This window comes from Nesoenas mayeri, assembly GCF_963082525.1.
Source record: "Nesoenas mayeri genome assembly, chromosome: 8".
Classification (NCBI taxonomy): Eukaryota; Metazoa; Chordata; class Aves; order Columbiformes; family Columbidae; genus Nesoenas; species Nesoenas mayeri.
This window is the reverse complement of record NC_137554.1, coordinates 8,989,716-9,017,635: the sequence shown is the minus strand read 5'-3', so window position 1 is coordinate 9,017,635 and position 27,920 is coordinate 8,989,716. Positions and strand designations below refer to the sequence as shown.

Here is a 27,920-nt window from a genome sequence, read left to right as displayed (position 1 = left end):
TGCTGCGTGACTGAAGTATGAATTATTTACAGCTCTCTGAAAAAAACCTCGGTGTTCAGACAAGCAAAACACCATCATTTCCCTCTCGCTACTCCCCCAGCTCTCACAGCGAGCAGCGCCTCTGCTCCAGCCCTGCCAAGAGGGTTTCTGGGGAAGCGCTGCCCGGTGCTGGCGCTGGGGCCTCTGTTTGTCTGTGGGGATTGAGCCCGCAGGGACTGACAGGCAGAGAAAACGCTCTGATCTCTGAGCCGCAGTAATTTACTTGCAATTAGTTAAGATTTTTTTTTATTATTATCTTTTAAGTGCATTAGCATTTCTCTTAGAAGCAAGCGTCTGGATTGAGCAACATTATATCTGATAATCTTTTAGCAACTCACACATAAAAAGCTTCAATTTATATTTTGGTGTGTAAAATATTCTTTCTCCCTCCTCGTTATCCTTACATTAAAAGGTGCTGATTTACATTAAAAGATGTTTATGTCCAGTACAGTATATTTCAGCCTCAAGAAAAGTCTAGTGCAATAAGCTCTGGATATTTTAGCATAACAGAAATGCTCACAACCTTGGCAGTATTTTGTCTTCTTTCCAGTATAGCCTCTCCAACCCTGCAACAGATGTGGAAATGGGGTGTGTTTCACTGAAACAAGACCAAACTGAATAGGGCTTAGTGCAAATGAAACCAATTATCTCAGAAAGCCAGGATCCAAGGTGTGGATCAAACCCTGAATTTTGCTGCTCAGACTCGCTCCCGATCCCTTTTGTGGGAGATCAGAACTGTAACACAGGTGTGAGGAAAGGCTTTCACCCAGCCCAGCTCAGTCTGTCTTGTCTTCTTGCTCTTGGGAATCGCAAGGTGCATAGGGGGAATGACAGAACACACAACATGCCAAGAAGGTGACAGCTGTTTCCATTTTCTATTTGGGACTTCTGGTGCTTACAAAGCAACCTTCCCACCCCCATGGGAGAATAGCTCTGATACTCAGCACTTCTACTCAGCCTCAGAGAAGCAAGTCCTCATGTCCTGCATGCATGGGGACAGCTGGGGACGCAGAGTGTTCTGCTGCTGACAGTGGCTCTGCCGTGCAAGGCTGCCGACCATGGCTGGTGGGCTTCTGTGTGAAAACAGAGAGGAGTCTGCATTTTGCACACGTGGAGCCTGACAGCAGCTGTGGGAGCCGGGAGTCAGAGGAGGGGGAGGTGGTGCAGGTCTGTTCTTGGTGTCAGGGCAATCAGAGCCGTACCTGTAGTGGCACAGCCCATCCTGGCACAGCCAGCCTGGTGAGCAGCCGTGGAGAATGCGGGTGTGAGAGCTGGTGCCCCCTGCACAGTATCACAGTATGTTTGGGATGGGAAGGGACCTCAAAAGATCATTCAGTCCAATCCCCCTGCCGGAGCAGGAACGCCCAGGTGAGGTCGCACAGGAACATGTCCAGGTGGGTTTTGAATGTCTCCAGAGAAGGAGACTCCACAACCCCCCTGGGCAGCCTGTTCCAGTGTCTGTCACCCTTACTGAGAAGTTTTTTTCTCAAATTTAAGTGGAACCTCTTGTGTTCCAGCTTGATCCCATTACCCCTTGTCCTATCATTGTTTGCCACCGAGAAGAGCCTGGCTCCATCCTCATGGCACTCACCCTTTATATATTTATAAACATTAATAAGGTCACCCCTCAGTCTCCTCTTCTCCAAAGTAAAGAGACCCAGCTCCCTCAGCCTTTCCTCGTAAGGGAGGTGCTCCACTCAGTGGTGACTGAATGCTCTGGGACACTGGGTTCAGAGACAGGTGATGGACGGGAGACTCAGCAGAGTCTTTGGATTAATCCAAAGATGGTGAATGGAAGAGACCGGCTCACTCTTACTCCTGTTAAATGATCTCCTGCCCATAAAATTTTAAAATTCTGTCACAGCTGCTACTAATGTAGAAATATCTTCCTAAAGCATTTTTTTCTTCCTATCAGAACATTGCAATTTATAATGGAAATATTTTCATCACAGTTAACCACAGAAATAAAAGCCATAAACATTGTTTGTTTCACTGGCTGAGCATTACTCAGGCTTCCATTGAGCTCCTTCACAACTGTCACATATTTTCTCTGCAGATCAAGGATGTAGAAGTCCTCAACTGTGAATATGGCAAGAACACGATTAAGTTCCTTCGCCTCCACAGAGAGGGGAAGAAGCACTTTGTTAAAGAAGTGGAGGTGTGCACGCATCTCCGGCTGACCTCTGCTCAGGAGTACCTGGAGGGAAACAACTCTCTTGTGATACCTACTGACACCATGAAGAATATCGTCCTTGTGTTGGCCAAAAAAAATGGGGTATTTTTAATTTTTTTTACTAGCCCTGCTGTTTCTTATGACTTCATTTGGAAGTGTTTGTTACACTTTTTATTTTCAAAATGCACCAAAGGCATCTCTCCCTCCATCAGCATGGCAGATCAGCACTAAAGTCACCTTCAGTGATTTGAGAGAGAATTTTTCTTCCTCCAGTGCTTATTCTGCAGACTTCTCCCTAGTTTTCCAAAGCCTTATATATATATATATATATAAAAAGCAGTATTTGTTGTAGATTTGTCATATAAGATCATTTTAAAAATTTAATAGCATATAATACTGCATTATTGCTATATAGCGCTTTTCAATGGAAGTTCTCAAAGTGAGACTCCTCTTAATTCTGTTATCTGTGCTCTTACCTCCCTCGGTTGCGTCTATCATAACGACAATCTTTAGTCTGCAAATTGCCTATCACAGTAATGAAATCCCATCTTTAGCCTGTAAAGCTTAATCAGAATATTGCTATGATTATTTCAGCGTTATATCCTCAAAGTGTAAGGCTTCTGTAGCAGTTTTGTTCAGTCCAGGGACTGCAGCTCACAATACCACAGAATGGGAGATTTTTGACATGACTTTGTAGCTATTTGCATTGTATGCTGCAAGCTGATCAAATGACTGGGCACAGTGCACAAAACCAGAATTGAAAGAAATCAGTGTTTTTTACATTGATCCTTCCCAAGTATTTACAATTAGAACAGTCTACATTTATACATGAGGTAATTGCTTCTTTCTAATAATACTGCTTGTGTCTTAGATCGCAACTATAGAACAATTTGCTATAGATATCTGCAAACACTTCATGACAACATTTTGCCAAGTGGCGTACGTCAAAACCTACGTTCAAGAAGTGCCATGGCAACGTCTACACGAGGTATCTAAAATACTAATACATTCAGTTTGTTTATGCTGGAGCCATTTGTTATTCTCTGAGTTCCTGTTTTCAAGCTGAGATGTTATTTGCTGCACTTTTACTTACACGTCTCCTCTAAACTGCAGAACGGCGTTCCTCACGTCCACTCGTTTATACATGTTCCTGATGGGATCCGCTTTTGTGAAGCTGAGCAGTGCCGAAATGGTGAGAGAGAATTTGCAGCTTCCCCTACTTCTCTGTAAACACTTCTGCTGAGGAGAGATGGAGATGGCTTTAGAGACAGCAAAATCTGCCACGGGGCTCACAGCACAGCCAAACCTATCCGGAGGTCTAAACCAAAGGATATTCTCATGGTCTAATTTTGTGCTCCTTGATCTCTGAGACATGTCTGAAGAACTAATGTAGCTCAGATTTGTATGTATATCCTAAACATACAGCAGTTACAACAGCACATACAACAGAACTGCTAGATATCATGACAGGATTTAATAGCCTCCTGAGAATGGTCTACATTACAGTCTCACTATTATCATTAACCTCTAGAGAACGTGCAATGAAACCACACTGCTGTAGCCCAGTCACTTAGTTTGCAGGTATTTCCAATTCCCTGCCAACATGCCTTGGTTTTATTTCTAGGAAAGATGCAATTTCATTGCTGCAGCCAGGCTGGCTTGAACACTGTGAGCACCCACGTCTGCATGCAAACAATTCTTGAGTGTGCTTACTATTTTTGCATGCTATGTGTAAACAAAGCATTGTTTGCCTTCACTAAGAGTTTTGTGATGCTTAAAAGACATAGACTTTCAAGATTAACTGTCTGTCTGTAAATTGGCATTCTTCTTGCTATGACTCACAACAAGAGTATTACTCCAGTCTCTCCATGTTGGTGTTTCATTTAACCCATTTCTCAGACTACTGGCAACTGAGCTGAGACCACCACGGTTTCACACAGGGGGTTTAGAGGTTTTAGGCCTCAGTTCAGTATCTGTCTATTATTGTCCTAACGTAACTTAGAACTGTTTCCCATCCTGCCTTCTCTCCATATTTTCCTAACATGTCAGGGTTAGTACCAGTGGCAAGACCAGCTTCCCTTGCAGACAACACACAAGTTTTTAAAGGCTGTGCTTTCTGGAAAAGCTGCTGCTCTTAACGTACAGGTTGAATATCAATTTTTCACCATCTTGAAAATTCAGCATGGAATTCTGTTATTTCAGTTTCTACACAAACAAAAAGCCTTGAGGGCTTACTGAAGAAACTGCCTTTCCTTCTTAGTCTTCCCTTCATGTAGTCCTTTAGCTGTTTCTTTAGGATTCCCTGCCTAGGTGAACAACAACCAAAGAGAAAATTTTGAAATCCTTCTTATTTTTTCTTATAGGAGAACCTTCTCTACCTTTAGCACCCTCCTATGCACCTATCAGCCAGACAAAGAAATTTATTTCTCAGTTATTCCTATCTTTTAACACTTTCTTCATCATTAAAAGAAACCTAGTGAGGCTCAATAGAATTACAAGCTTATTTTTTTGCTTTATCGGCTGATAAGACGGTCAGACTCTTTTGGAAACTGAAAACATTGTAGGTAACTTAATAGAGTCAATATTAGACAACTGAAAAGGCAGCACAAAACATACTGAAAGCACAGCACACACCATTGACCTCAAAAACTCTGCCTAGGTTTTATGTTCTTCAGCACGAGCTTCAGGTCGATGGCTGCAGAGGCAGCCAGTGTGCCAGTAAATCATTCATTGCAAAGGGCTCTTTCAAACAAGGCTGCGCATTTAAATATGAGATACATACATCCCCAGGCTCACTGATAGTATCTGCACTACATTAATACCTGTGCATTACAATCTTATACCCAAGCAATGAGTTCATGAAGATCTGAACAAACCCCAGGGTGTCTCCTCCAAGAACAGTCTCTTCTTCAGATTTTTTTGAAGCTTTATTAAATAATAGAGATGTAGCCAAAATTATAGATACACCTCCTTGGATCCATTGAAAAACAATAATGAATATAAACCATAGGAGAAACAGATAAAATACAGTTTTGATTATTTCCAGTGACAGAGCAGGGTTGTTTGTTTTTTAAAAGAAAACTCTCTCCACAATCATGTCATTTAGAAATATCCATCACAGTGGAATTATTTCCAGTATAAACTCCTGCAAAGGCACAGTTTAAAGACCAAGTCTATCAGTCTTCCCAATCAAAGGCAGGATTACCATGCACCAGATATATTCAAGGATTAATTTTGAACTAGCCGGTGGGAGCACCAAGAGCAGCACAGAAACAGCAGCTTGGGCTGCAGCCACTGACTGTACAGGCTCTGGATAAGCCTCTGTGCCATGAGGTTTCTCTTCTCCAAATCTGCTTTTTTGGCAGCTCTGGTCAGTGAAATTTTAAGTTATCAGTTTCTTGTGCTCTAAATGACTGATCACTCAAAATTTTTTAGTCACCATCCAAAATATGTTAAAAGAAAAAGTTCAGGACACAACGGTTTGGTCTTCAGAATGTTATAATCCACCCATGCAACGCTGATCTACAACAGTACATTTTATAAATAGTGGCTAGGAGCAAAAACACTGCCAGTTTGAACCTGTGGGTGGCATCCGCATCAGTGCCAGTTCCTAATTAGCTGAACTGCAGGGATTTGCCCTGGCTCCTCGCCCTCTTTTTTTTAGGGATGCAAAACCCACAACAGGATGGGTATGCAAAGTGAATTTTTGGCTGAGGCTTCAAGTCTTTGCACAGAGAGTTTCTACATTCATCTGTCATTAGGAAAGGCTCGCCTCACCTCTCCTGCACCCCACAGCACTAGGAGCTTATTTCATTTCCCTTTAGAGCAATTAGTAGTCCCTGCACTGACATCAGTGAGAGACAACCCAATGCATGTCCCAGTTCCAAGGAGGTGAGATAAACAGTGTCCTTGGCTCACCTTGACTGCAGGTCATTTGATGGGAAACTCTGTTTTATAGATTAAGCCCTGATTTCAGTAGTTTCTGTCTTATTTCTTACCTTTCTGCTAACATCAGTGTGCAGAAAATAATACTTTAAGTAGCTGGTTTGTGACAGGAGCACATGAGTGAGTCCTGGAGTGTCACTGTGAGTACATACCCAAAGGTTTCTTTCTCTCTGCCTGAAAAAGAGCTCACACCGTCTCATATTTTTGGATCACAGGTCCTCTGGTTCTTTTTTCTGGAATTAAAGACCTGAAACTTATGAAGACAACACAGTCTGGGTTCGAAGGCTTCTTTAAGAATGAACACACCACACTTCCTGAAAGGCACGACAGGATTTTATGTGGAGAGCTCTTCTGCAAATGGTCATATGGAGAATGTAGGGATTTTGACTTCGATTGCATATGGTATGTGTCAAATCAAATAATATTTATTACCTGATCTATCATCCCAAAGTCCCTCTATGCTGCAGTACAGCAGGTGCAAGGGCCCCATGTGCAGTCGCTGTGCACCGGTCGCTCTGGCAGATCTCAGTGGCAGCACCAAGCCCGTGGTCCCGGGGGCGAGAGGCAGCCCTGGGGGTTACTCCCTCTCTGCTGGTGCATCAAGGGACAGCACTTAAATGGACAGTTCGGTGTTCAGTACAGAGCACTTTAGGAGAACAAACTAACAGCTAATTTGTTCAATACCTGTAGCAAAACACCTATTTGTGAATTATAGAATTGTGGCAGGGGGTGGGAATTTGGAGGTGAGAGGATGAAGAAATTGTTTGGCCATGAAATCCCACAGGCAATGTCTTTGTCAGAAAAGACAGAGAAAATTAAAACCAAACTACAAACAAACAAACAAACAAACCCCCCCTTCCCCACCACCACAGTAAAAAATTATGGATCTAGGCAGAAACAGCTGATACAAAGTTTTGTAAGAACTTGTGTTACCTCTAGGAACAAAATCCGTGAATGTATCCTTGAAGCCTTTGCTGGGCCACCTGACTGTGGGGAATATTCACCCTCTTACCAGAAGACTGTCAACACTATCCAGATGCATATCCTTTCCAAAGTGCCACAGGTATCTTCATTCCTCCTGCTGCTGTTTTATTTAAACAATAGTGAACATTAATCGGACACTGACAAGACCAAAATGAGCCTAATAGTTCATCTGACAGCTCTAAAACAGACTGGAAACTGATAGTCTGAAAAAAATATAAACACCCCGAGAAGTTCATATGCTGCTCCCTGGCTGTGAACATAATAGGAGAGAATATCACTCAGTGTTTGGCAGGACATGGGTAAAAGTGAGAGGCATGCTGCAACATTTTCTGTGGCCAAGGTGTCAAACTCATTTTCACTGGAGGCCACATCAGTCTCATGGTTGCCTTCAAAGGGCCAAATATAATTTTAGGTCTGTGTAAATGCAGGAGTAGTTACATTTATACAGTCCTAAAATGGCCTATAGGTTCAACAGATTGCATTTTATCAACTGTAGGTGGGGGGAGGAGTGGTGCATTGCTTTTCTTTACAGCCAGTGACAAGACTGCCAGGCTGTTGGCTGAAAAGGTGCCCCAATTCATTGTCTCATCTGCTTTCATGGTTTCAGGTACAGGTCATAGAAACCGTCTTGAACAACACTTTTTACAATGTTGTAGACATGAAGAACCTAGGCTTGACCAACGACAAAGAAGTAAGTAAATGCTCCAAACACAGCTTGCCTAAACTCTTAGGAAGTATTCAGCCTTAAAGCATAGCAGTGTGTTGTGTTATCCTCATGTGACAGAGAGAAACTGGGTTATTTCATTTTGCATCAATGATCTAAAGCCTGCTCATTTTCTAGTCCCCTTCCCTAAGCCTTCTGATTCTGCTGCCATCCTATCCTACCCTTGCCCTCTTTCAGGTGGACATTATAGATCCACTTTCACTTGAGATAACAGCAACATCTCCCATTGGGGTTCACAGGAGAGGGGAAGGGCCTGGGGGTGATTGGAGAGGAGGTGAACAGCTGCAGCTCCTGCTGTGACAGTGCTGGCACTCCCCTGTCTCAGAAATGACCTGTTTGTGCTCATCCTCCTCAGGTTCTGGTTCCAGTGGAAACTCCCTATGGCTCCTGCAGTTGCACACTTGGCAGGAAGAAGTTCTTAGAAGCACAAGCCCACGTGCTAAAAGATGAGAGGCAAAGTCAGTTTGTACTGACAGCTGCCCAGGGAAACTAAACCTCTTGGCTACACTCACGCCTACCTGGTAACCTCACAGTATGGCTTTCCCAGCAACGTACCTCCTTATCGGCCGCTTCCACTGCTGACTGCTTTTCCCTCTGTGAAATCCTGAGGTTGGGGCTTCTGAAGGACCCTCAAGAATTCAGAAATCAAAGTCTGACCCTGAATCTCAGTGCGATTTGCAGATTGAAACTCCACATGCTCTTTTGAAAATCCCAGCCGGAAACATTACAGTCAATTAATTTTTAAACCAGCTATTCCCAGACATCTTAATGAAACAATGAATTCGATAATGTCTGTAATATGTTTTTGACATGTAAAATCAGCAACTCTGTATATTCTATTTATTTATGTTCCTTTAGTAAAATTTATATACAGGCATGAGACCAGATGTTTCATTGATGTAACCTCTTGATGCCACACTGATCTACAGAGCTGAGGGTCCGACCCAGAAACTGAATAGGGAATCAGTCAGACACTGATTTCTTTGTGAAGGAAATGGGGGGGAGAAAATAAGTTTCTATTCTATTTCCTTTGCAGTGTGAATAGTTACAGCTGTTAACTAATATTTCTGGAAGTATTCTGACTGCATAGCTGCTGCTGCTACTCAGACTATACAGTTGTTATATAATTACTTCTATATTAATCACTGAGGTGTTTGAGGTTTTGGACTATCTCTGTAAGTTTAATTAAAGAGGTTTTTTTAGTCTCATGTGATCTCATCGTGACTTCTGAGCAGGCAGGAGTAAACCTAAGTAACCCTATTACTTTCGGAAGGGGCAGAGAGAAAGCTAGACAGACAAACAATGCCTATCTTTTTATTTATTTACGCTTTTAGCTTTTGCCGGGGACATTCATTCTTACCTTGTTTGATTGTGTTGTATTGTGCTTGTGGGCTTATGTCTTGCTATTTCTGCTATCTTTAGGTGCTTGTAATTTATTAATGTATCTTTTAAGGGCAAATAAAGAGCAACACTGAAAAATAAACCAGTATTTGACTGCTTGCCAAATAAGAAATGAAACCATTTACTACTTATGCAAACATTGTAAGTAAAATAAATAAGTCTTAGTTCAGCCAATTTTACCTCAAAAAGCAATCAGTCTTTTTTTCCAAATGACAGTTAAAAATATATGAAAAAGGATCTTAATGAGCGTTTCAGTATTTAGCTCTTTGAAAACAAAGTACTTCTTCACAACCCACTTTCTACCTTATGAGAAATTTGTTGCATTGTTACTGCTTGCACTTCATTTGTGCACTTGTAAGGTAGCAGTGGACCAACCTTCATGGCTGAATAAGGACAAAAAAGAAGCAACCAGTTGTTTATTTAGACTTTCTTGTGGCAACAAGCACATGTGTACACTCATGAAATGTGGTTCCTATAAACCTCCACAAACACGCAGACATTCAGCAAGCCTTTAAAGGCATCTCAGCACAGCTCCATCCAGCACTGCAGACCTGAGTCACGGACGTGGGCAGGCTGCTTCTAAAGAAAGTACTCAGGCAATCGGAAGAAGCCCAAATTTTCCATATGGCGATTAGATTCAGATAACAATGGCATAAATCATTCTCGAAAATGGGACTTAGCCAGACTTACTTGGGCCTGAAACCTGACCAAACTCCCACTGGTTTCATTGGATTCAATCTCTGCAATGGACTTGCATTATTTTAATTGAGAGTGACATTTTTTTCAGTTCCTGTCCAGAGGAGCTATTCCAGTTGCTTACTGTGTTTTACTCACAGTAAGCTGTGATGCTTTCCTGATGAAATCACACTTGATGAAAATAAGCAGCAGCTAGTAGATTGTAAAGCTGTCATTTAAAAGGTATCTTCTTGCTGATAACATGGACCTTGCTAGTCCTGGGCCATATCCCACTAGTTTATAGCACCTGGGGCCTCCTACCAAGAAACGGGGTATTTCGGGTGCACAAACACCTTACCATCTTTTTAGTGCCTGATTCTTTGGCATCCTGTTCAGTTCTGATAACAGCCCAGGACAGTTCAACCACAAGCCTCCTCAGCTGCTGATCATGCGCCACGTACAGCTGATGTCACACAGATAAAAGGCACTAGCTAAACTCATTAGCCAATATCTAAACCAGAGACGAAATGTCACCTTCAGGGTCAGTACAAGTTATCTGTCTTCACTGGCTGTGTTATTCTATATATATTCAGGCTACACATTTTCCAATATACATTTAAACCTGTCGGTTTTTATTAACTATTACAGCCACTTTTTCCCTCTTTAAAGTTGTCCTTTTTTTTTTTTTTTAATAATCTTGCTTTTACCAGGAGTACAGAACCCTGATTTTAAGTTGAACTGAGCTGACTTAAAAGTGACCAAAAAAACCCCTTTCCAGCTAGAAATCTCAATATAAGTACTTTTGAAGTTAGAATTCCACTCTTTGCATACATGAAACAGCCAACCATTTTCTTTCTGGAAAGCACACAGCTGTATCTAGAAAGGAAACCTATGAAATGTCTTCAGTTATAGGATCAAAAATATTAACTCACATCTCATCTGTAATTAAGATATAAACTGGTTTGTGATTCTGAGACCGAACATTAACATTCATAAGATGCTGAGAAATAAAAGACACACACATACCTGAGTGCATGTACACACACCTGGTCTCATACATGTATACATACATATATATATATATATAAATATACATCTAAATGACACTATATCAGCTGGTGTGCAACTGGATCTATGGCAACCAAATAAGAGTCAACATGAGGTGGGATTAGTTGTCACATAGTTTTACTACAGACTCGCAAACTCTTAGCTGCATGGAGTTGAAACCTGCCGTGTTCCCTTCAGGATCCAGTGCGCCCTGCACTCCAGCACAGCAGCTCACCTCTGCCAGGCTCCCAAAACACGAGTGGCGGAGAGAACCAGGAAAGGGGCACCCGCCCCATTGCTGCCTTGCCAGAGAGAGCTGGAGGAGCCCTTCACAGCCCTGGGGAGAAGCAAAGGCAAGCGTGCAGTCCACCAGCTGACCATAGCAGGTCAGGTATTGCCACAAGTAAATGCTTCCCTGTCCTGCCCAGGTCCTGACAGATGGAGGTGCACAGGGGGGCAGCCTGGAACAGGAACATAAAGTAACAGAGGCAAGAGATACTAGAAGATAAGCAAGGAAGATGGGGGCAGGGGGAATCAGTGGGCAGGGACAGAGAAATATAACAATAATAAAAAATATCAGACAAATCAAAGAAGGGAGAGAACAGAAAATAAAATCAGTGAGGACAAGTATCTTTCCTGTCTGGCTACTTTAGAGCTGAAAACCCAAACCAAACAATATTGGAGAGATTCAAAACTAGAAAAAGAAGGGGGAGATAAACCTTTGGTGCAGAGGGAAACATAACAGCAGAAACCAGAGTGCCTGAGCGCTGAGGGGGCTTTGCTGCCTCTCAATAGCAGCATTAGGTGTCAATTCCCACATTAACATCTACATCTGTCTGGAAAAGATCTCAAGTCTTAATGCCCTTGTACTCCTGCAATGTTCTAAATCTTCTAGATTACAAATATTTCCAGGTGGAGAAGCCCAGGCAAACTGGCATGTGGTTATTTATACAGAAAAGAGGAGGGAGTAGGAGTATCCTTGCAAAAGAGGGTTGCTACACCCAGGTACACACCTGCTTCCACACTTTCCCCCTATAGTTTGGCCACCAGCTGGGAAACAAACTCAGTGACAAGTTCCTTACTTCTTATTTCCCTCCTCCTGCTGCAATCCACCAGCACAAGACAAAGCAAGGTTACTCTTGAATCAGAGATCAGTGCAGATGATGAGCCTTTCCTCACTTTTTTGGTACAATTTAGTTGCTACAGAGTCAGGGCCATCCTCAACATAGCAAGTACTGCAGAGTGTTTCTAGAGGGGCAGCTGAATTACAGCAATCATCTGAAAAGGGGAAGAGAACATCTTGAGATGAGTGCAAGCTTGCCAATGTCAAGATATTTGTTGTTGCCTTATCAGCAGATGAGGTGATGATACAGCAGTTACAACTGCTGACTGTTCCTTTAACAAAGATGCTCATGAGTGCAGCATATAAACACAACAGCGGTCTCCAGTACTCATCAGCAGCCTTCAAATCAATGGAACTCTCACATGGAGACCAAGGGCCACTTACCGTCTTCATGGTGCTCCCCTTGGGCTCTCCAGGTGTTTGGGGTTACAGCTGCATTCCCCAAATTTACAGCATCTACCAACTAGTGTTATTCTGAGAGTAAGTATTCAACACATGCAGGATACAAATGAACATCAGTAAATCATACAATTCCTTAACTACAGGGGCTAAGAAAAAAAGACCTTGTTATAATAATTATCATATGAAAAGGAACACAGCCTCAGACCATCGTCACTCTCACACCCAGAATCAGCTGAGCAGCTGGACACCTGGCAGCTCAACCACCACCCAAAGCACAGGGAGGGCTTTGGAGTGACTCTCTCCTAGCTGCGGGCACATGAAGGGCACGTTATAAACTGGAATCTTGCACAGCTCGACAACACTCAGAACTGCAGTATTGAAATGGTATCCAGTATTGCACATCAGTCGCTTCCTCGTCTCAACAGCAGCTGTGTTTTCGGCAAGAGGAATGGTAGCTAAAAATAATCTGGCTTTGACTTCCTCTTTCAAACCCTCCAGTCTCTTTTAAAAAGATTTTTTGTTCTCCCAGAAACAGCAAGGGGAATGTAACAGACAAAAATCAGAATGGTCACCTGCACAAAGGAAACAGCAGCATTAGGAAGCTCAGAGAACAGTGGGAAACTATAATATAGATCAGGGGCAGTAAAAATCAATTGTTACAGTTCTGAGTATCCTCCAAACTCCCTTTCACACTTGCTGTGAGGTTTCTGTTGGGCTTCTGCTTGTATGAACCAGTTAGTAGTGCTGATCAAAAGGGGAATACAATCTGGATGGTTCTGAATGCAATTCATTTGCTCATTAAAACCTGTTAAAAGAAAGCACAGCGTTCAGTCATCACCAAAATGAGCTCTCATGACTGTACAGTGGAGACTTTTACTCCCTGATATAATACATATGTTTTACTTTTAATTCTGTGTCGTCCATAGATCTACAAAATGTGCCAATCCCACAGCAAACATGCAAACAGAGAAAAAGAGAATATTAAATTCATCTTTCAGTAACACAGGATTATGTATTGGGATAAACCACCCTGCTTCTGCACCACCAACCGCTCTAGAAAGGGGTAAGAGAAGCACAGATGTTACTGGTGAACTGTGACCAGGCCTCCATATTCTTTCCTTCAGCAGTGTATAACGCTAGATAAGAAAAAACATAAATAATGAAATCTTTAAATATCTTGGTAGGTGGCGTTAAAAGTAATCACAAGAACATTGAATATTAAGTCAGTTTTAGTAGCTTTTTAATGGAAAAATGGAGAAAAACAGGAGCTCAAATATACCACAACAAAGAAATAGAGAAAGTAAAAGATCTGTAAAGTGAACTGAATCCAAACATAAGCAATACTTTATTGGAATATAGCAAGCAACCTATCAAATAGGGAACTGGTACAAACAGATTAAACAAGACTCTCTTTTAACAGAGATGTATAGTGATGAGACAGCTTCTTTCAGTTCTTAAAGCAAAGTATTCAAACTGTTAAGTAAAGCATTAAAAAAGAAATCAACCATTACAACACCAATGACAGACAATATTAAAAATGTGCAGAATTTTACTCTTTTTACAAATTTCTGCATAATGTTAGAAAACAAGTGATCATAAATTAAAAGTAAGAAATAAAATGAAAGAGTTTTGTTTTGCAAAGCAACACAAACTTTTTAAAACCAACTATGCTTCACACAGGACTACTATTAAAAACAGGTGAAAACAAGCTGAAAATTTAAAGGACAGCAAAAAATACACAAGCCAGTTTCACCTGTCAGCAAATGCCTTCTGCTATCGAAGGGGTTATGTTAGTTGTATGTACAGCTTTAAACATTGCAGCATATCACAAGTAAACCTTAATAAGGTCAAAATAGGACCCTTTGCAAAAAAGGGTGAGTTGGCCAGTGTCAGTCTCATCCTAAAATTATTAGTAGTAATTTTAGTAGTTCTTCAAGGTAAACCAAAACCTACTTCAATTGGTTTTTCTCTCCCAAAGATGCATGTAATCTTTGTTTGGGTTTGGTTTCTATTTTTGGTATTTTAATTCATTAAGTAAAGAAGATGTCTGGCTCAAAAATGAGAATGACATACGTCCCTTTTGTTCTGGATACAGTGATGCAGCTATCAACATGCTCATTGACAATTCCTAAAAGAGAAAACCATTATGTACTATGTAAAAAATACATACCACCTCTCTCAGTTCAGACTCAGTATATTGTATATTGCCAACTCTATCCAATAGGATATATATTGTAATTTGGTTTAAATTCTTAATAGATATATTCTGTCTTTACAAAGTTCCATCACATGAAACCAAATTGCTTATTTATTGTTTGAGGCACAACATGACCCCAATTAGACAATTCGCTACAAAGAGTTATTCTTTAGATGTTGTGTCTGTAGAGGTTTTACGTGATATTCATAGATTTTCAGCGCAGGCCCCAGTTTTAATGAAAGTCCAGTCAGTACATCATTTCTTGTCATCAACAGTAATGATTTGCCATCAATTTCCTATAAGAAGAATTAAAGAGTGGATAAAGACAAATGTACAAATCTAATAGATGAGAACAGTCATGCAACAAATGGAAGACTACTACAGGGAATCAATGAGAAAAGAAATAGTAGCTTTTATTTTTTCTGAAACTATGTTTGTAGCTGCTACATTCTGCTGCTTGCTTTTCAAGTGCTCACCTGTGTTGACCAAGGCATAAGTACTATTTAGTCAAGCACAAAACCCAAATGAGCTTTATTTAAAAATTCTGTCCCTGTAAAGCTGTTTCAAATTAATAGGTACATGTGCAGATTGCCTAATTATCAGCCATGAAGGTAAGGATACTCTTAAGAAGGTGGCTTATGAAGTGCATTTCACAAGAATTACCATTGATAGCGATATGCAAGTTGGGACTAGTCAGCATTTGCTACTGACTGCAGGTGCTCTCTTTAAAAGGCCAACCTTCCCATGCTTCCTGTGGGAAAAGAAATAGACTCCTGCCATCAGAAATTAGAAGGGCCTAACTGCGGACCTCAACACTCTGAGGGAACTTTCCTTCCTCCACTTACAGTGGAAGAGGCTGAAAACAACAGCTCAGGTCTCGACAACCCCAACTTGTTCATTCACGCTGCACTACTCAGGAAACAGGGGCTACACCAACACAATAATGCAATAATGCATTCACTGGTGTCTCACAACAGAGCCAGGCCTCCCAAAGTTGTCATAGCTCAAAGAAGGATGTAGCCTTTGGCATTTGACTGCACTGGACTTCACTCTGCTGATGCATGGGGTTTTTTTACTTTTAATTAAAAAAAACCCCACCAAAACAACACACCACAACTAGTAAATGTTGAATTTGTTATCAATAGCCAACAATCAGTTCAAATGCTTGCATATATTGTTGTTGTTCATAATAATACATTGCCAAAATTTTGTATTTTTATAAATATTATAAACACCACACATCTATTTATCCCATTGCAGCATCTGCCTCAGAAATATTAAATGTTGCCTCAGAAATGTCAGAGATCCTGTCCTTGAGTACAACTCAAAGTGAAAAGAGAAAGACTTATATTAGAGTTCATCATGAATTTGTCCAGACTGATCTCTCTCATGATTTGATAGTTTATTAACACAAAATACATGGACAAACCACAACATAGTCAAAGATCAGCTGAAAGTGGGATTTCTTTAAAATCTCCCCAAAAGGTATGACTGCTGAGCCCTCATGTAACATTATTTCTAAAAGAAAAAATGTTTCAAATAACTTTTTACTCAATTATATCCGATGTCTCTTCCCAATTACTGTTGATAATTTTCATGGTTAAAACCAGTTTCTAATCTCTCTTATCCATTTATCACAATTCTTTCTGTGGGAGTTTTGACACCAGTGAGTATTTTGCTCATTACTATGACCCATCTGAAGTTGCCTTTGCTACTGCCATTCAACGATGCTATGGAGGAAGAACAGCCTCCAGCCTGGTAGGATGCCAATGAAGTAATCCCATACCCGGGACAGGAAAAACTCCAAGAATAGGAAAAAAAGCATCTATGCCTTTCCCTTCTTCTTCCACGGGGTTCCCTGTGGATTCTAGAAATGTTGGCAACTCCTAAGGCTTTCATTGAACAGAAAACTGATTCTCTAAACATATGTGGGTAGAAATGAGGGGTTTATATCTTTGTATGTATTATAAGCTTTACCACTTCCAATTCTTTCCAGTTTTCCACTTAAACCTGCTTCTGTACATTTTTCATCGTCATTCCATGTTTTGGCACCAGATAAGATTTTGTATGCTTTGGTGACTTCTCTGAATTTCTTCTCTGCCACTTCTCTATTTACTGGATTTTTTTTCAGGATGCAACTTCAAAACCAGCTTTCTGTTTACCTTTTTAATATCATCTGCAGAGGTGCTCCTCTGCACAACTATGGCTAACAACAATTTCCCACTGTGCCAGGATGACGCCAGCAGCACTAGTGTATCGTGTTCAGCAAATAAGCAAAGATCCCGCTAAGCTTCAAGTTGTCCCAGCACTCTTTCTGTTCTTTAAGTGACTGAGCACTGCAAGGTCTGACAATACCGCTGACATGAAAACATGGTAGCTAGCATGCCCACATGCTTCCCCATGTCACAGCTCTGCCTGAAAGCCACAGCGGACACAAGCTGTCACCAAACTGTTTCCCCGCAGGTAAGGCTTTGCAGTGAGGCCAGCAAACTGCCACTGGGTTACTTGGCCTTATCTGGCTATTGCAATACTAACAGTCAAGAAGCCAGATGGGCAATACTGAAGGTCAGACATAGCACTAACATGTCTTGAGACATGGCAAACAGCTTCAGCCTTTGGGTGAGCCCCAGCCCCCTAGGTTCCCAAGCCTCCTGGAGAAAGCTCAGCCATGTCCTGGCAGGCAGCAGTTCTATGAAGGTGTTCATACCCCCATCCTGCATCTGGTCTGCCTCTCTCTTCAGTTATCCTGTGCCCCCAGCTTCTTGGCTTGTCTGATTTGCTTGCTGATGTTAGGGGTTTGTGTTACTGGGCAATACCAGTTGAATCTGTTTTCATCAGTGAGCTCTTTTGACTTGCTGACATCAGTGGAACTCCAAGAAGGAATAATGTATAATCATCATACAATCATCAGCATTTACAATGCAGTTTTAATAAAACATCCTGCAGTCCTTACAACATTTTCTCATTTTCCTTAAAATGATGTGAGAAAAATTCAGGTCTTCAAAATTCTGAGTCACTTGCTTTGGGTGAGCCCATATGTATTCAGATTCATCAAAAGAACATGTGAGCTCAGTTACTGTTGTGTGAAAGTTGAATGTAATAGTAGATCTCATTATTACATTCTGGGTTATGGATGTTTCGTAAGGAAACTGTTGTGCTAGGCCTACTGAAGCAGCTCAGTTGAAAACAATTTCCCAGTGTTGTAGGTGAAATGGAATACTTTACTATTTATATTCCTCATTCCCCTTCCAGTACATATTCGGCACAGTGGCACATCAAATTAATTTAGATTTCTGGGGCCCAGGTAAACTGCAGTACAAATGGCAGAGAAAAACTGAGATGGCCAGAGCTTTAGCTGCATGCTTGTCACTCTACAGACAGAGGATGGCTAAGGGTTCAAAGTGAATCTGACTGCACTGCCATGCCTGGGACATCCTAGTAACAAATCCTGTAAGTGCACAGTGTTAAAGTTAGTGGCTAGTAAACAGTGTGGAGGAAACAGAGCACCACCCCAGTAAGAGGTCAGGGACAGGGTTGTTCGTGGGGCAGACAGGGAATGGGCTAGCAGAGCTGGAACAGAGAACCAGGCACTTGCTGCTCCCCCTGCTGCCAAGGGACTGGAGGGGGAAGGAAGTGGCAATGGCTTCTGCTGTGAGTGTCCATCCTACATCTCCTGGCTGTATGTTGGTGGCAGCTGTCAACCTCCCTCTCCAAGGCTTTGGCACAAAGGGAAGTTGGCAGCAGAATCACAGCCATGTTTCTGCCCATGGCTATCCTAGCAGAGCCTTGCCAAAACATTGCTGAAAAGCAGCTTACTTCAGCTATCCTCCTGAAGCCACTTGCCCTCACTGCAGAATACTAATAAAAGCTTTACGCTTACTTCTATGCTGCTTTCCATCAGGCTGTTGCAAATTACTTTGCCAAAACTCATGAGTTAGCCTCACCTTGCTGCTGCAAGATCAGTAGTAATTACTGCAGTATTATTGACAAGCCAACTAAGGTGCAGAGAAGTTAAGATATTTGATGAAAGTCAGAGGTATCTGTCAGTATAAGGAAAAAAACCCAGAGGCTGCAACTACTTTGCCCATGTGTTTTTTTAAGCCACATCTCCAAGGCTGTTGAGGAGACATGGATGCTGGTACTGAGGAATGGATACACTTAAATAGTTTTTTCTGCCTGTTTACTCATCTTCAACTTCTGAAAAATTAGTAGCAGCTCTCTCTGCACCCTGCCAGAGAATTACCCAACCACCAGGTTTTTCACCTCCAAAAACAAAGAGCTAAGTTGTGATACTTTGTCGTACTCGTCAGTTACAACCAGATGGGATTTCACTGTCCAGGTGCTGAAGGTCAGCAACACTAACCTGACCAAAATTCATGTTATTTCACATCAGATGTAAAGTTTCCCTGCAAAGCTGCTGGTGACTTGTACTAGCTCAGTGTCTTGGAAAGTCAAACCATCTACTTTGATACTAAATACAAGTGTTGGTAACTCATTTCCTGGCGGTCACACGGAAACCTATAAACATATCCAGGAAGGTGCTGAACTGACAATCTGGACAAGTTCCCTCTCCAAGGAACAGGTGGACTGTAGGCTCCGTAAGCCAACGGCCCTATCCTGCCACATTACAGCACCTCACCAGTGTGCTGATGGGTGGGTTACAAAGGGTCATATGACTACCAAAAGCAGCCATCCATTAGCATCAGCAGTTACACAAAGCCCAGAAATGAAGACCCAGCCCCTTTCTCAGACCAAGTCCTACAACCATGCTGCTCCTGTGCCTACAAAGATTCTTCCCCTTTATTGCCAGCTTGTCTTTTCCCTGTTCACTTGCACTGCCAAGTTCAATGCAACACAGGAGGCTCTTTTTCACACTACGTCTTCAAAAGCAATTTCCTTCTTAGGAGCCCTGGATTTTATAAATACTCATGAGTGTATTTGCACAGTACACTAAGGAAGAAGGGAATTACCATTCACATTTTAAATAATGAGAGTGTGAAACTGAGTGGGTTGTACAGGGAGACTGAATGCAAGCCAGAAAATTAGCTTAGATTCCTTACCTTTCAGATGACTGTCTTAAACAAACTCCAACCCATTATCTACATCTTGCAGAACAATATTATTACTCAAAAATCATAGTCCCATGGATTTTCACTCAATAACAAACTCAAATCTCCCATTAATGTGGGATTTTCACCCCCATTTAACATCATATAACCAGGTCCATGGTAAAAACGTGCAATGTGAGAAACTGATGGCAGTCAAAAAGTTTTTCCTAGCAGATTTACCTGTTCTTGAAAAGCATTGGCTTGTTCTTCAAATCCAGCTGTTCTGAAATAATTCACAACATCGATAACAGCCCAGTCAGCAGGATCCGGAGGTCTCCCGTTCTCTACTGAACTGCAAAGTGTAAATCCAGACAAGTAATCACTAAATGTATGCAGAGCACGCGTTGCTTCTTTGTGCACACTCCATGCACATCTGTTCCTCCAGGAAAGCTGTCCTTTGACACACCTCCCCCCTGCCCTGATACAGAACAGTGACCCCTGTTCTCTTCCATTTCAAAGACCTGATGCTGGGACAACTGAGTTACCTCTCCTTTCAGAAAAGAAGAAAGCATATGAATCTTCACATCAGCCAAAGGTAATCAGTCAGGATCTTTTCCTGCAAGTGTGCTGCTTTTGCAGTTGGAGAAAAAAGACTACCGTGACTGAGGTACCAAATCCCTGTCTTTCAAGACTGCAGCTTGTTTTCAGCTACCAAGTAGTTATAAAGAATTGCAGTACGTGGATTATACTTTCCCCCGATGAGACTGTGCTTCCTTGTAACGTGGGTAGAAACTCCTGGAAACCAGCTTTACCTTGCAAAAACAAAACAAAAAAGAGACACCAATGACTGCACTAATTGCTCAATACAGAAAATTTCTCAAAATTGGACTAATCCTTGAACAAATCTATGGACTTTTAAAAGAGCTATGAATCCGGTAAAATATCCATCAAACACAATTAGAATTAATTCCTTCTGTGACTGACCTCAGGTAATTGCTTTCCACAGTAGCAAAAACAACCAAACCTATTCATTCATATTACTATTCTTCTCCTGCATTTCTCATCCTCAACCTGCCACCACCCTATCTCAGGTAACCTCTGTGTATCTGCAGATTATTGGTAAAAAGACACACAGTGAGCGTGATTGCCTTTCCTATAGCAATTTAGGAGGATGAAGAGCAAGACATCAAAAGAAAGAGCTTCTTTAACATGTTTCTCCAGCTAGAACTCCCAAAGTTCATGCCAGACATTTCCCACTGTTCTGCATGCTTAACTAGAATGCTAATGAAGAAATATCAAAAACATGCAGATCATGGCAGATTTCAGAATCCTGTCCATTTCAGATCCTGAAGCTCAGAGGCAGGACTTTGATTTTCAACAGCACCAGCTGGAAAAGAAACACAGATTATACTCTGCTGACAGCATCTTTGTTCTGTCCTTCAAATTTTTCTTTTCCAACTCTCACCACCTCTGTCTTGCCTAGACTTGTATGTCTTCCAGCAAAATAACTGAGTGAATCAAGGGCCCACCATTTTTCCAACCAGCCATGAAAAGAAGTGAACAGAATCACATACAGTGCCTCCCATCACTGTTCCTACAACATCCCAGTTTCTACAACTAGCTGAGCCCTGGGAAGAAGGTCTCATGAGTAAAATGGTTTTTGCTTCTCCCCTAACTCCTCGAAAGTACCCGCCAATGTGACAACAAAATTCTGGCCCTAGAGACTCACACTGCAACTGCTGCACTTGACTATCCAAAAGCAGTTTCTTTCACTTATCACATGGAATATACACATATCTCAGAGCAATGAGCAAAGGGCCACAGTTTCTTACTTTCGCTCATCAAGTAATCGCTTCACTGATTGTGATTACATAGAAAGGCAACACTCAGCAAAATTGAAAATGAGACTATCTGGCCTTATCAGAGCTGCATGCAGCTTTTTTTTTTTAAATCAAAGCGTGCCTTACAATTAAGAGTTTTAGTGATGTGCACATTCTGAGGCTCAGGAAGTAAAATGTGAAATGCACTACACAAAACCTACACATATTTGTAAAAGCAGCATTTTACCTAAGACATAGACAATCGCTTTCAATGACTCATCTTCTACTTAAAAATAAACAAACAAAACCCCAACAACTCAGTGGTTTTTTTAAACAGCAATAATTTCTAAAATAGATTGAATTTAATTCTTCGTAAACAGCAAACAAAATATTCAATCTGTAAAGATGCCTCCTACCTGTACTTTGCTTACTTCCCAAAGACACTTAAATTTCAAACTAAATTCCAAACCCTCCTTCCCACAATTTTGTATTTCAGCCCAGGTGCATTAGTTCTTCATGTAGCTCCTCTTTTACCACTAGGGAACTACCGCTGGGTCCAGCCCCATCCCAGGCTCAACTGCAATGACTTCAGGGGCCCTACCTTAGTCATCAAATAATCACAGGAAATAATTGCAAGTTCCTGCCTCAAGGAACAGCATCATGCTGGACCTCAAGTGGAGCCAATTTCCACAGCTACAGCTGCAGAAGACTCACAGGCGTGTTGCAGACTGCTGGAGGCTGCCTGGATTTCAACCCATATACACACGCAGATGCTTATTTGGCTTCTAAACTTTAACAGGCTCCTCCTTGCCCTGCTGCTGCACATGATTCTATCCTTTAGATAAGAAAAGGCAATATATAACAGCCATGGCTTAGCCATACACTGGTCTATGCCACACATCCCGGATGCTGTAAAATCTAAAGAGGACTGGCATTTTAGGCTTTGTAATGAGATACTAGATGCACCATTAATAAATAAAGATGAGGCTTGTCTGCTTTTCACCACTGTCCCTGTGCCTTTATTGCCATCATGTGGCAGAAGCAGCAAGGTCTGAAAGGACCTAGCTGTGAACAAACACTTTATCCAATCTATTTATAAACACGTCAAGAAAGTGGCAAATATTTCCTTTGTAGATAGCACATATACTTACTGTATACATTCATTCAGAAACTACAGGTCCTGGTCATTTTAATGACAACCCCCATCAGTTTTAAAAAGCCACCTTCACAATGAGGAGTTAAGCTTTTATCACTTGAGCCTTGGGGGGAAATGATTAAATGTAAACTGTCTTTGCTTTGACCGCCTGCCTTCTCCTCCCACTACGGAGGAGCTCTCACTGTAGAAAGCAAGTCTGCCAATAGAAGGTGGCTTCTGAGGGACATACATGCTATAATCTACTCATAGTCACTGAAGAGAGAAATGCATTTTACGTTGGTGTGCTGCAACCAGTGTCTCAAGTGAAGGGGCAGCATGCTGATGTTAATGGCCACCACCAGATCTTTTGATGCTGTGTCATAATCAGGTGTTTTATCAGTACTCTGAAGTGACTATCATCATTATTATTATTTATATTACTGTAGTGCCTGGGAATATAAGCGTTTCCAAGTTTTTTTGGAAGGCTTATGGAAAAGAGAAGTAAAGGTGAAGAATGAGATGCAGCTTTGCAAAAGTGTTGCAGTTTAAGAAGACAAAGAATTCTCTCTAGTATCTTTTTGTGTGTTTTGTTTTTTAAAATATCTACATATGTATATATGTATCTCAGAATGGCTTCTATAACCCTAAAGCAGCAAGACCCAGTTTTTCCACACCAAACTCCACTCCCCAGTTCATAAATTCATTCAGAATTGCTAGTCCTAATTAAAGAATTGCTGAGCTTTAAGGATACAGAAATGCATCCAAAACAGTTCCTATCCCTTAGCCTGCATTCTGCCACACTGAAGAAAATTGTACAGCAGTGCATACCATGTCTCCCTTTTATTCCCACCCTAGGTCTGAAGTAAGAACCCAGCAGTTTAGGGCTTCTCCAGCAAACAGCTTAAAATATCTGCTCCAGAAGAGAACTGACACCAAAGATACATGCTGCTGCTGCTTCTCAGCTCTAGATGGCTGGGCAATTGGCAGAGAAGGGCACATGTGTCTCTGAAAGAAGCAGAGGTGACTTACACACAGGACACTTCTACCCATCAGACACCAGTTCTGCAAAAGCCACTAGCAAACAGGTGAGCAGAAGTAGAGTAGTGGTTACAGTGCTACCACTTGCTTTAGTCACTAGTTGAGAGGAGAAATCAATGGAAAAAGATATACCCCTAACTCAAGTTACTAGCTTCTACATTTCTCCATTGCTATACAAGTCCCCACATATCACTTTTAACCAATTGCATGCCAAAGACTCTTCTATTTCAAAGCTGAAATACAATAAATGTAATTGAGAACAAGGAAGGTTTGAAATGAGCGAAGATGGAGGTGCCCACCCTTCCCAACCACATCAAACCAAAGGAAAACTATTAATCAAAATCAATGTGCTGTTTACACAAACTGAACACTAGGGATTCACTTACTTTTTGACATCCAGAGAGCCATTTTCCTTGTTTTCCATGTCAACAGTTAGCATGGGGAGGATAGAGGTTTCTTTTACTTCAGCAACTGATCAATAGGGGGGAAAAAAGCTGTGTTTAATTATTGGTAGTATGTAAAAAGCCACATAATGTAACAGAAACAAGCATTCTACAGGGACACAACCGTGTTTCCACCTGAGAGGAAACACTGTCAAAGGCTGTTTTCCTCAGAAGGCTGGCAAAGCTGATAATAGCTAATAAACTATGAAAAGCTGACCTGCGCTTCAAACACAAGAAACACTTAATGCCTGAAAATCAAGGAAGGTACTGTTACCTCTGATCCTTTTTGAAACTAATAAAATTTTGATCAAGCTATATATTCATACAGAGATCAACGTGCAACATATAGCTAGATATCAAACGGACTTACTATGCCTTCAGTCACCTTGCTATACAGAGGATCCAAACATATGACATATGATCTTAGCCCTAGTGAGGTTCTGAAATCCATAGCCTTGCTTTACAAATACGGGATCTGTGCTACAGATGAGCACAAAGCGACTTATACCCATCTGACACAGAAAGCTGGTCAGCAGAGTTACTGACTGAGCACCAAACTCCTGAGGCCTAAATCAATATCTTATCCATAAGACCATCCTTCCTGCACTAGCACAGCTTCTTCTATAGGTAGGGTAAACTGAACTCTGAAAAGGAAAGGAGCATACAAAGGACACGGGAGAAAATCCAGTCTGTTTCCCGCCTCGCAGCACGCTGGAATACTTTCACCATACAGTTTTTTTCCACCAAACATGCAGGCATGGCCCGAGGCTTTTCTTTCTGTTCTCAAGTAAGCCATTTCTATCTCAAAGAGCTGACCAAGGGCTCAGGATGTTCTTGCTGTAGCACTAATGGATACCAGTGAAATGTCACAGAGCTCTGGGAAGTACAGAATAGGGAAATCGCACTCTTCAGATAAAACTTTGCAAAAACAGCGGATGGCAATTAATAATGCTGTTAAGGGAAGGAAAATAAATAAATAAATAAAATAAAGACCCTTTATTGTATAGCTAGCAGCACGTAAAGCACCAAGAAAGCAGTGACAAAGTAATCAAAAAGATGCTTCTTCCTTCACCGCTGACCCGATAACTCAACGCGTTCCCTGGAATCACTTCTCGGTTCACCTGAGGTGACCGCACGACGCCACCCGCAGCAGCGCGACTGCCGAGGGTCCGCTCGCCCCGGCCGCGCAGGACCCGGCAGCCGCCCCGGGCTCGGGGCTGGGCACCCCCCGCGGAGCCGCCGGCCGGCAGGAGGCTCCGGCTCCGGGGGCTGCCCCCACCCCGCGGCGCGCCAGGGGGCGGCTCCGCCGGGACTGTGTGACACGCGTGCACCGTCTCACAAGCATCTCCGAAGCCGTTCGCCAGGCAGCACTGCACCACATTGTCATTTTGGGGCTGGCGGAGGGTGGGGGGAAGTAAGACAGAAAAACCTACCTACGAGCAACTAAACCAAAGCATTGCTACAGGCTGCTCCGGAGCGGCGGAGCCCCCGGCTCCCGCCCCCCGCGCCGGCAGCGGGGCGCTCTGCGGCGGCTCAGTTTGACACCGGGAGCAGCCCCGCCTGGCTCCCGGCCCGCCTGACGCCGCCGCCACACACGGCCCCGCCAACCGCCGCCCGCGTCATGGCGGCCGTTTTAAAGGCGCAGCGCTGCGCCGCCCCCCGCTCCTTCACAAGCGTCCGCGCCGCGGAGGCTCGGGAGGGAGCCGGGGAGGCTTGTCGGGTTGGGGGCGGGAGCGGGGAGCAGGGACCGGCACCCCCGGAGAGCGTCTTCCCTCCGGGAGCGCTTACCTGCGGCGGCAAACCCGCCCGCGGCACCCGGCCGGAGGGGAGCACCCAGCGCAGGATCCGTGAGCTGAGCTTCTTGGGACCTCCTTGTAAACATTTCTACTCCTCCTACCAAGTGGGGTGCACGTAGTAACGGCGAGAGCGGGGGGAAAGGCAAAACATCCGCGGGCATTTTCGGAAGGGTACAGGAGCTGATCCCGTGAAACTGACACGCGGTGAGAAATAGGGACGGCCAGGTGTCAGGGAAATCGACAAGGCTACGTGAAACTCATTTCTAGAATGAGTTTGTCAACTTGCAGGTGAATGGTAGACACTTGTCTTTGGAACTGGAGCATCGCAGGCTCAGGGTGATGGGAAGGAGGAGCCGCTAAGGACAGCACATCCGTGCCACCCCAGGAGTGGGTGAAGAGAGGACATGGAGACAGGAGTTCCCAGGGACAACCACATCTCTTACTCGTGTGAGCACCAAACCGTATTTGACAAGGAGACCCACAGATACCCACCGGATTTGCTGTACAGTAAGGTGCAAGTCAAAGTGCTTACAGATGACTAAGTCTGGCCCACTAGAAATAAAATCTCATCCACAGAGATTAATAGAAGTGTTGGCAAATTTCTACAGCAACCGCACCTTTCTTCTATATTACAGTAATTTCTAATTTCTTCTTCCAAATTTCCCATGATTCAGGGTGTTTTCTGATGGCATAGAAGTGTTACATGGATGGCACACTGTCGATGTCAGGGAAATTAAGCAAACAATACCAACGAACATACCCTGTGCCTCCCTACACATGGGCTTTGCAGAACTCAGCACCAGGGCTGCATCCCAGCCACAGCTCAGCCGTGGTGACCTTCTGAGCATCCTTAACAACCTGGCTTGGTACAAATTAGTGGGAGGTTTTACTTGCAGAATTCCCTTCTGAGTCAAACCACTCAAATTACACCTTTGCTGTTCTCTGCAAGGCAAGGGGGACACTACAAGCCACCTGGGGATTCGTACCGAACCAGCTGTGGACTTCAGCCTGATTTCTGGCCAGCAGAGCGGGCATGGGGCTGTCCCAGGCCCTGTGCCGCTGTCCCACTCCCAGAAGCAGGTTCCTGCATCCTGGCTGCACTTGTGAACACAGATCCCAGTTACCTGACTGCTACTGAGACACTGGTACAAGCACTAAAGTCACAGGAAATCTGCGCTTTTGTGCAAAGGACTGTAGACGTGACTTCCCTGACCATTTGATTTTGCCTGGTCTACAAGCTGCCAAATAAATAACCAAATGTCACAAAAACTATGCAAATAATGTGACTTGAATATCAATAGGAATGTTGAGAATAGAGAGCAGTAGGAGTCTTCGCTACTTTAGATTTTAAATAAACGCAGATAAACAAGTTAAATAGATCATTAAATATACTGCACCCTAAAGAAAAACCTCTTTACTTCACGTCTCAAAAGCGTACTGTAAAATGTGGCATATTTGTGTTGGACAAGTAAGCCACACAAGGCAATTATTTTTTGTCTCTCAAGAAATATGCATTCTAAATGAGGCCATAATGAGATTTTTGCATCAGCTGTTTTCTAACTTTGGTAATGAACTGACATTTGAGGATAAAAATATCAACCAGCTATTTTACTCACACTCTCCTCTTCCTTCCATCATATTCTCCAATTAATCCTTAGAGTATCCAAAGAGAGGCTCACACAGCACGTGTGTTCTGTCTAAAAGACCTTGAAGAGCAGAGAAAGGAATGTTAAGAAAATAGGCTGTGGAAAAATTCAGTGTGGAATATGATCTGTGGTTTGTATTCTCATTCATTGGGGCAAGGTAATTTAATTAAAATGATATTATGTCTGGAGGGAGACAAAGTAGGAGAGTGAATGAGACTTTTGTTTGGCTATTTGCGTCCTGATTCTGGGAGGAAAACACCAAAACCACCACATTTCCAGGCTGC

At 42.6% G+C, this 27,920-nt stretch overlaps 2 protein-coding genes across 2 annotated transcripts; one reads left to right on the top strand and one right to left on the bottom strand.

Moving 5' to 3' along the window:
* Positions 1-1,029: 1,029 nt before the first annotated feature.
* LOC308042910 (uricase-like) lies at positions 1,030-8,358 on the top strand (the record flags this gene model as incomplete). Its single annotated transcript, XM_080348679.1, has 8 exons — positions 1,030-1,206; positions 2,096-2,314; positions 3,084-3,200; positions 3,326-3,404; positions 6,373-6,559; positions 7,097-7,220; positions 7,749-7,832; positions 8,221-8,358. 8 exons carry the CDS (start codon positions 1,030-1,032, stop codon positions 8,356-8,358), a joined length of 1,125 nt encoding a protein of 374 aa, XP_080204805.1.
* Positions 8,359-14,862: 6,504 nt separating this feature from the next.
* Positions 14,863-27,628, bottom strand: SAMD13 (sterile alpha motif domain containing 13; the record flags this gene model as incomplete). The annotated part of the gene is made up of 4 exons (XM_080348976.1): positions 14,863-15,006; positions 19,999-20,110; positions 24,138-24,222; positions 27,607-27,628. The coding sequence occupies 4 exons, from the start codon at positions 27,626-27,628 to the stop codon at positions 14,863-14,865; spliced, it is 363 nt and encodes a 120-aa protein (XP_080205102.1).
* Between the last annotated feature and the right edge of the window lie 292 nt (positions 27,629-27,920).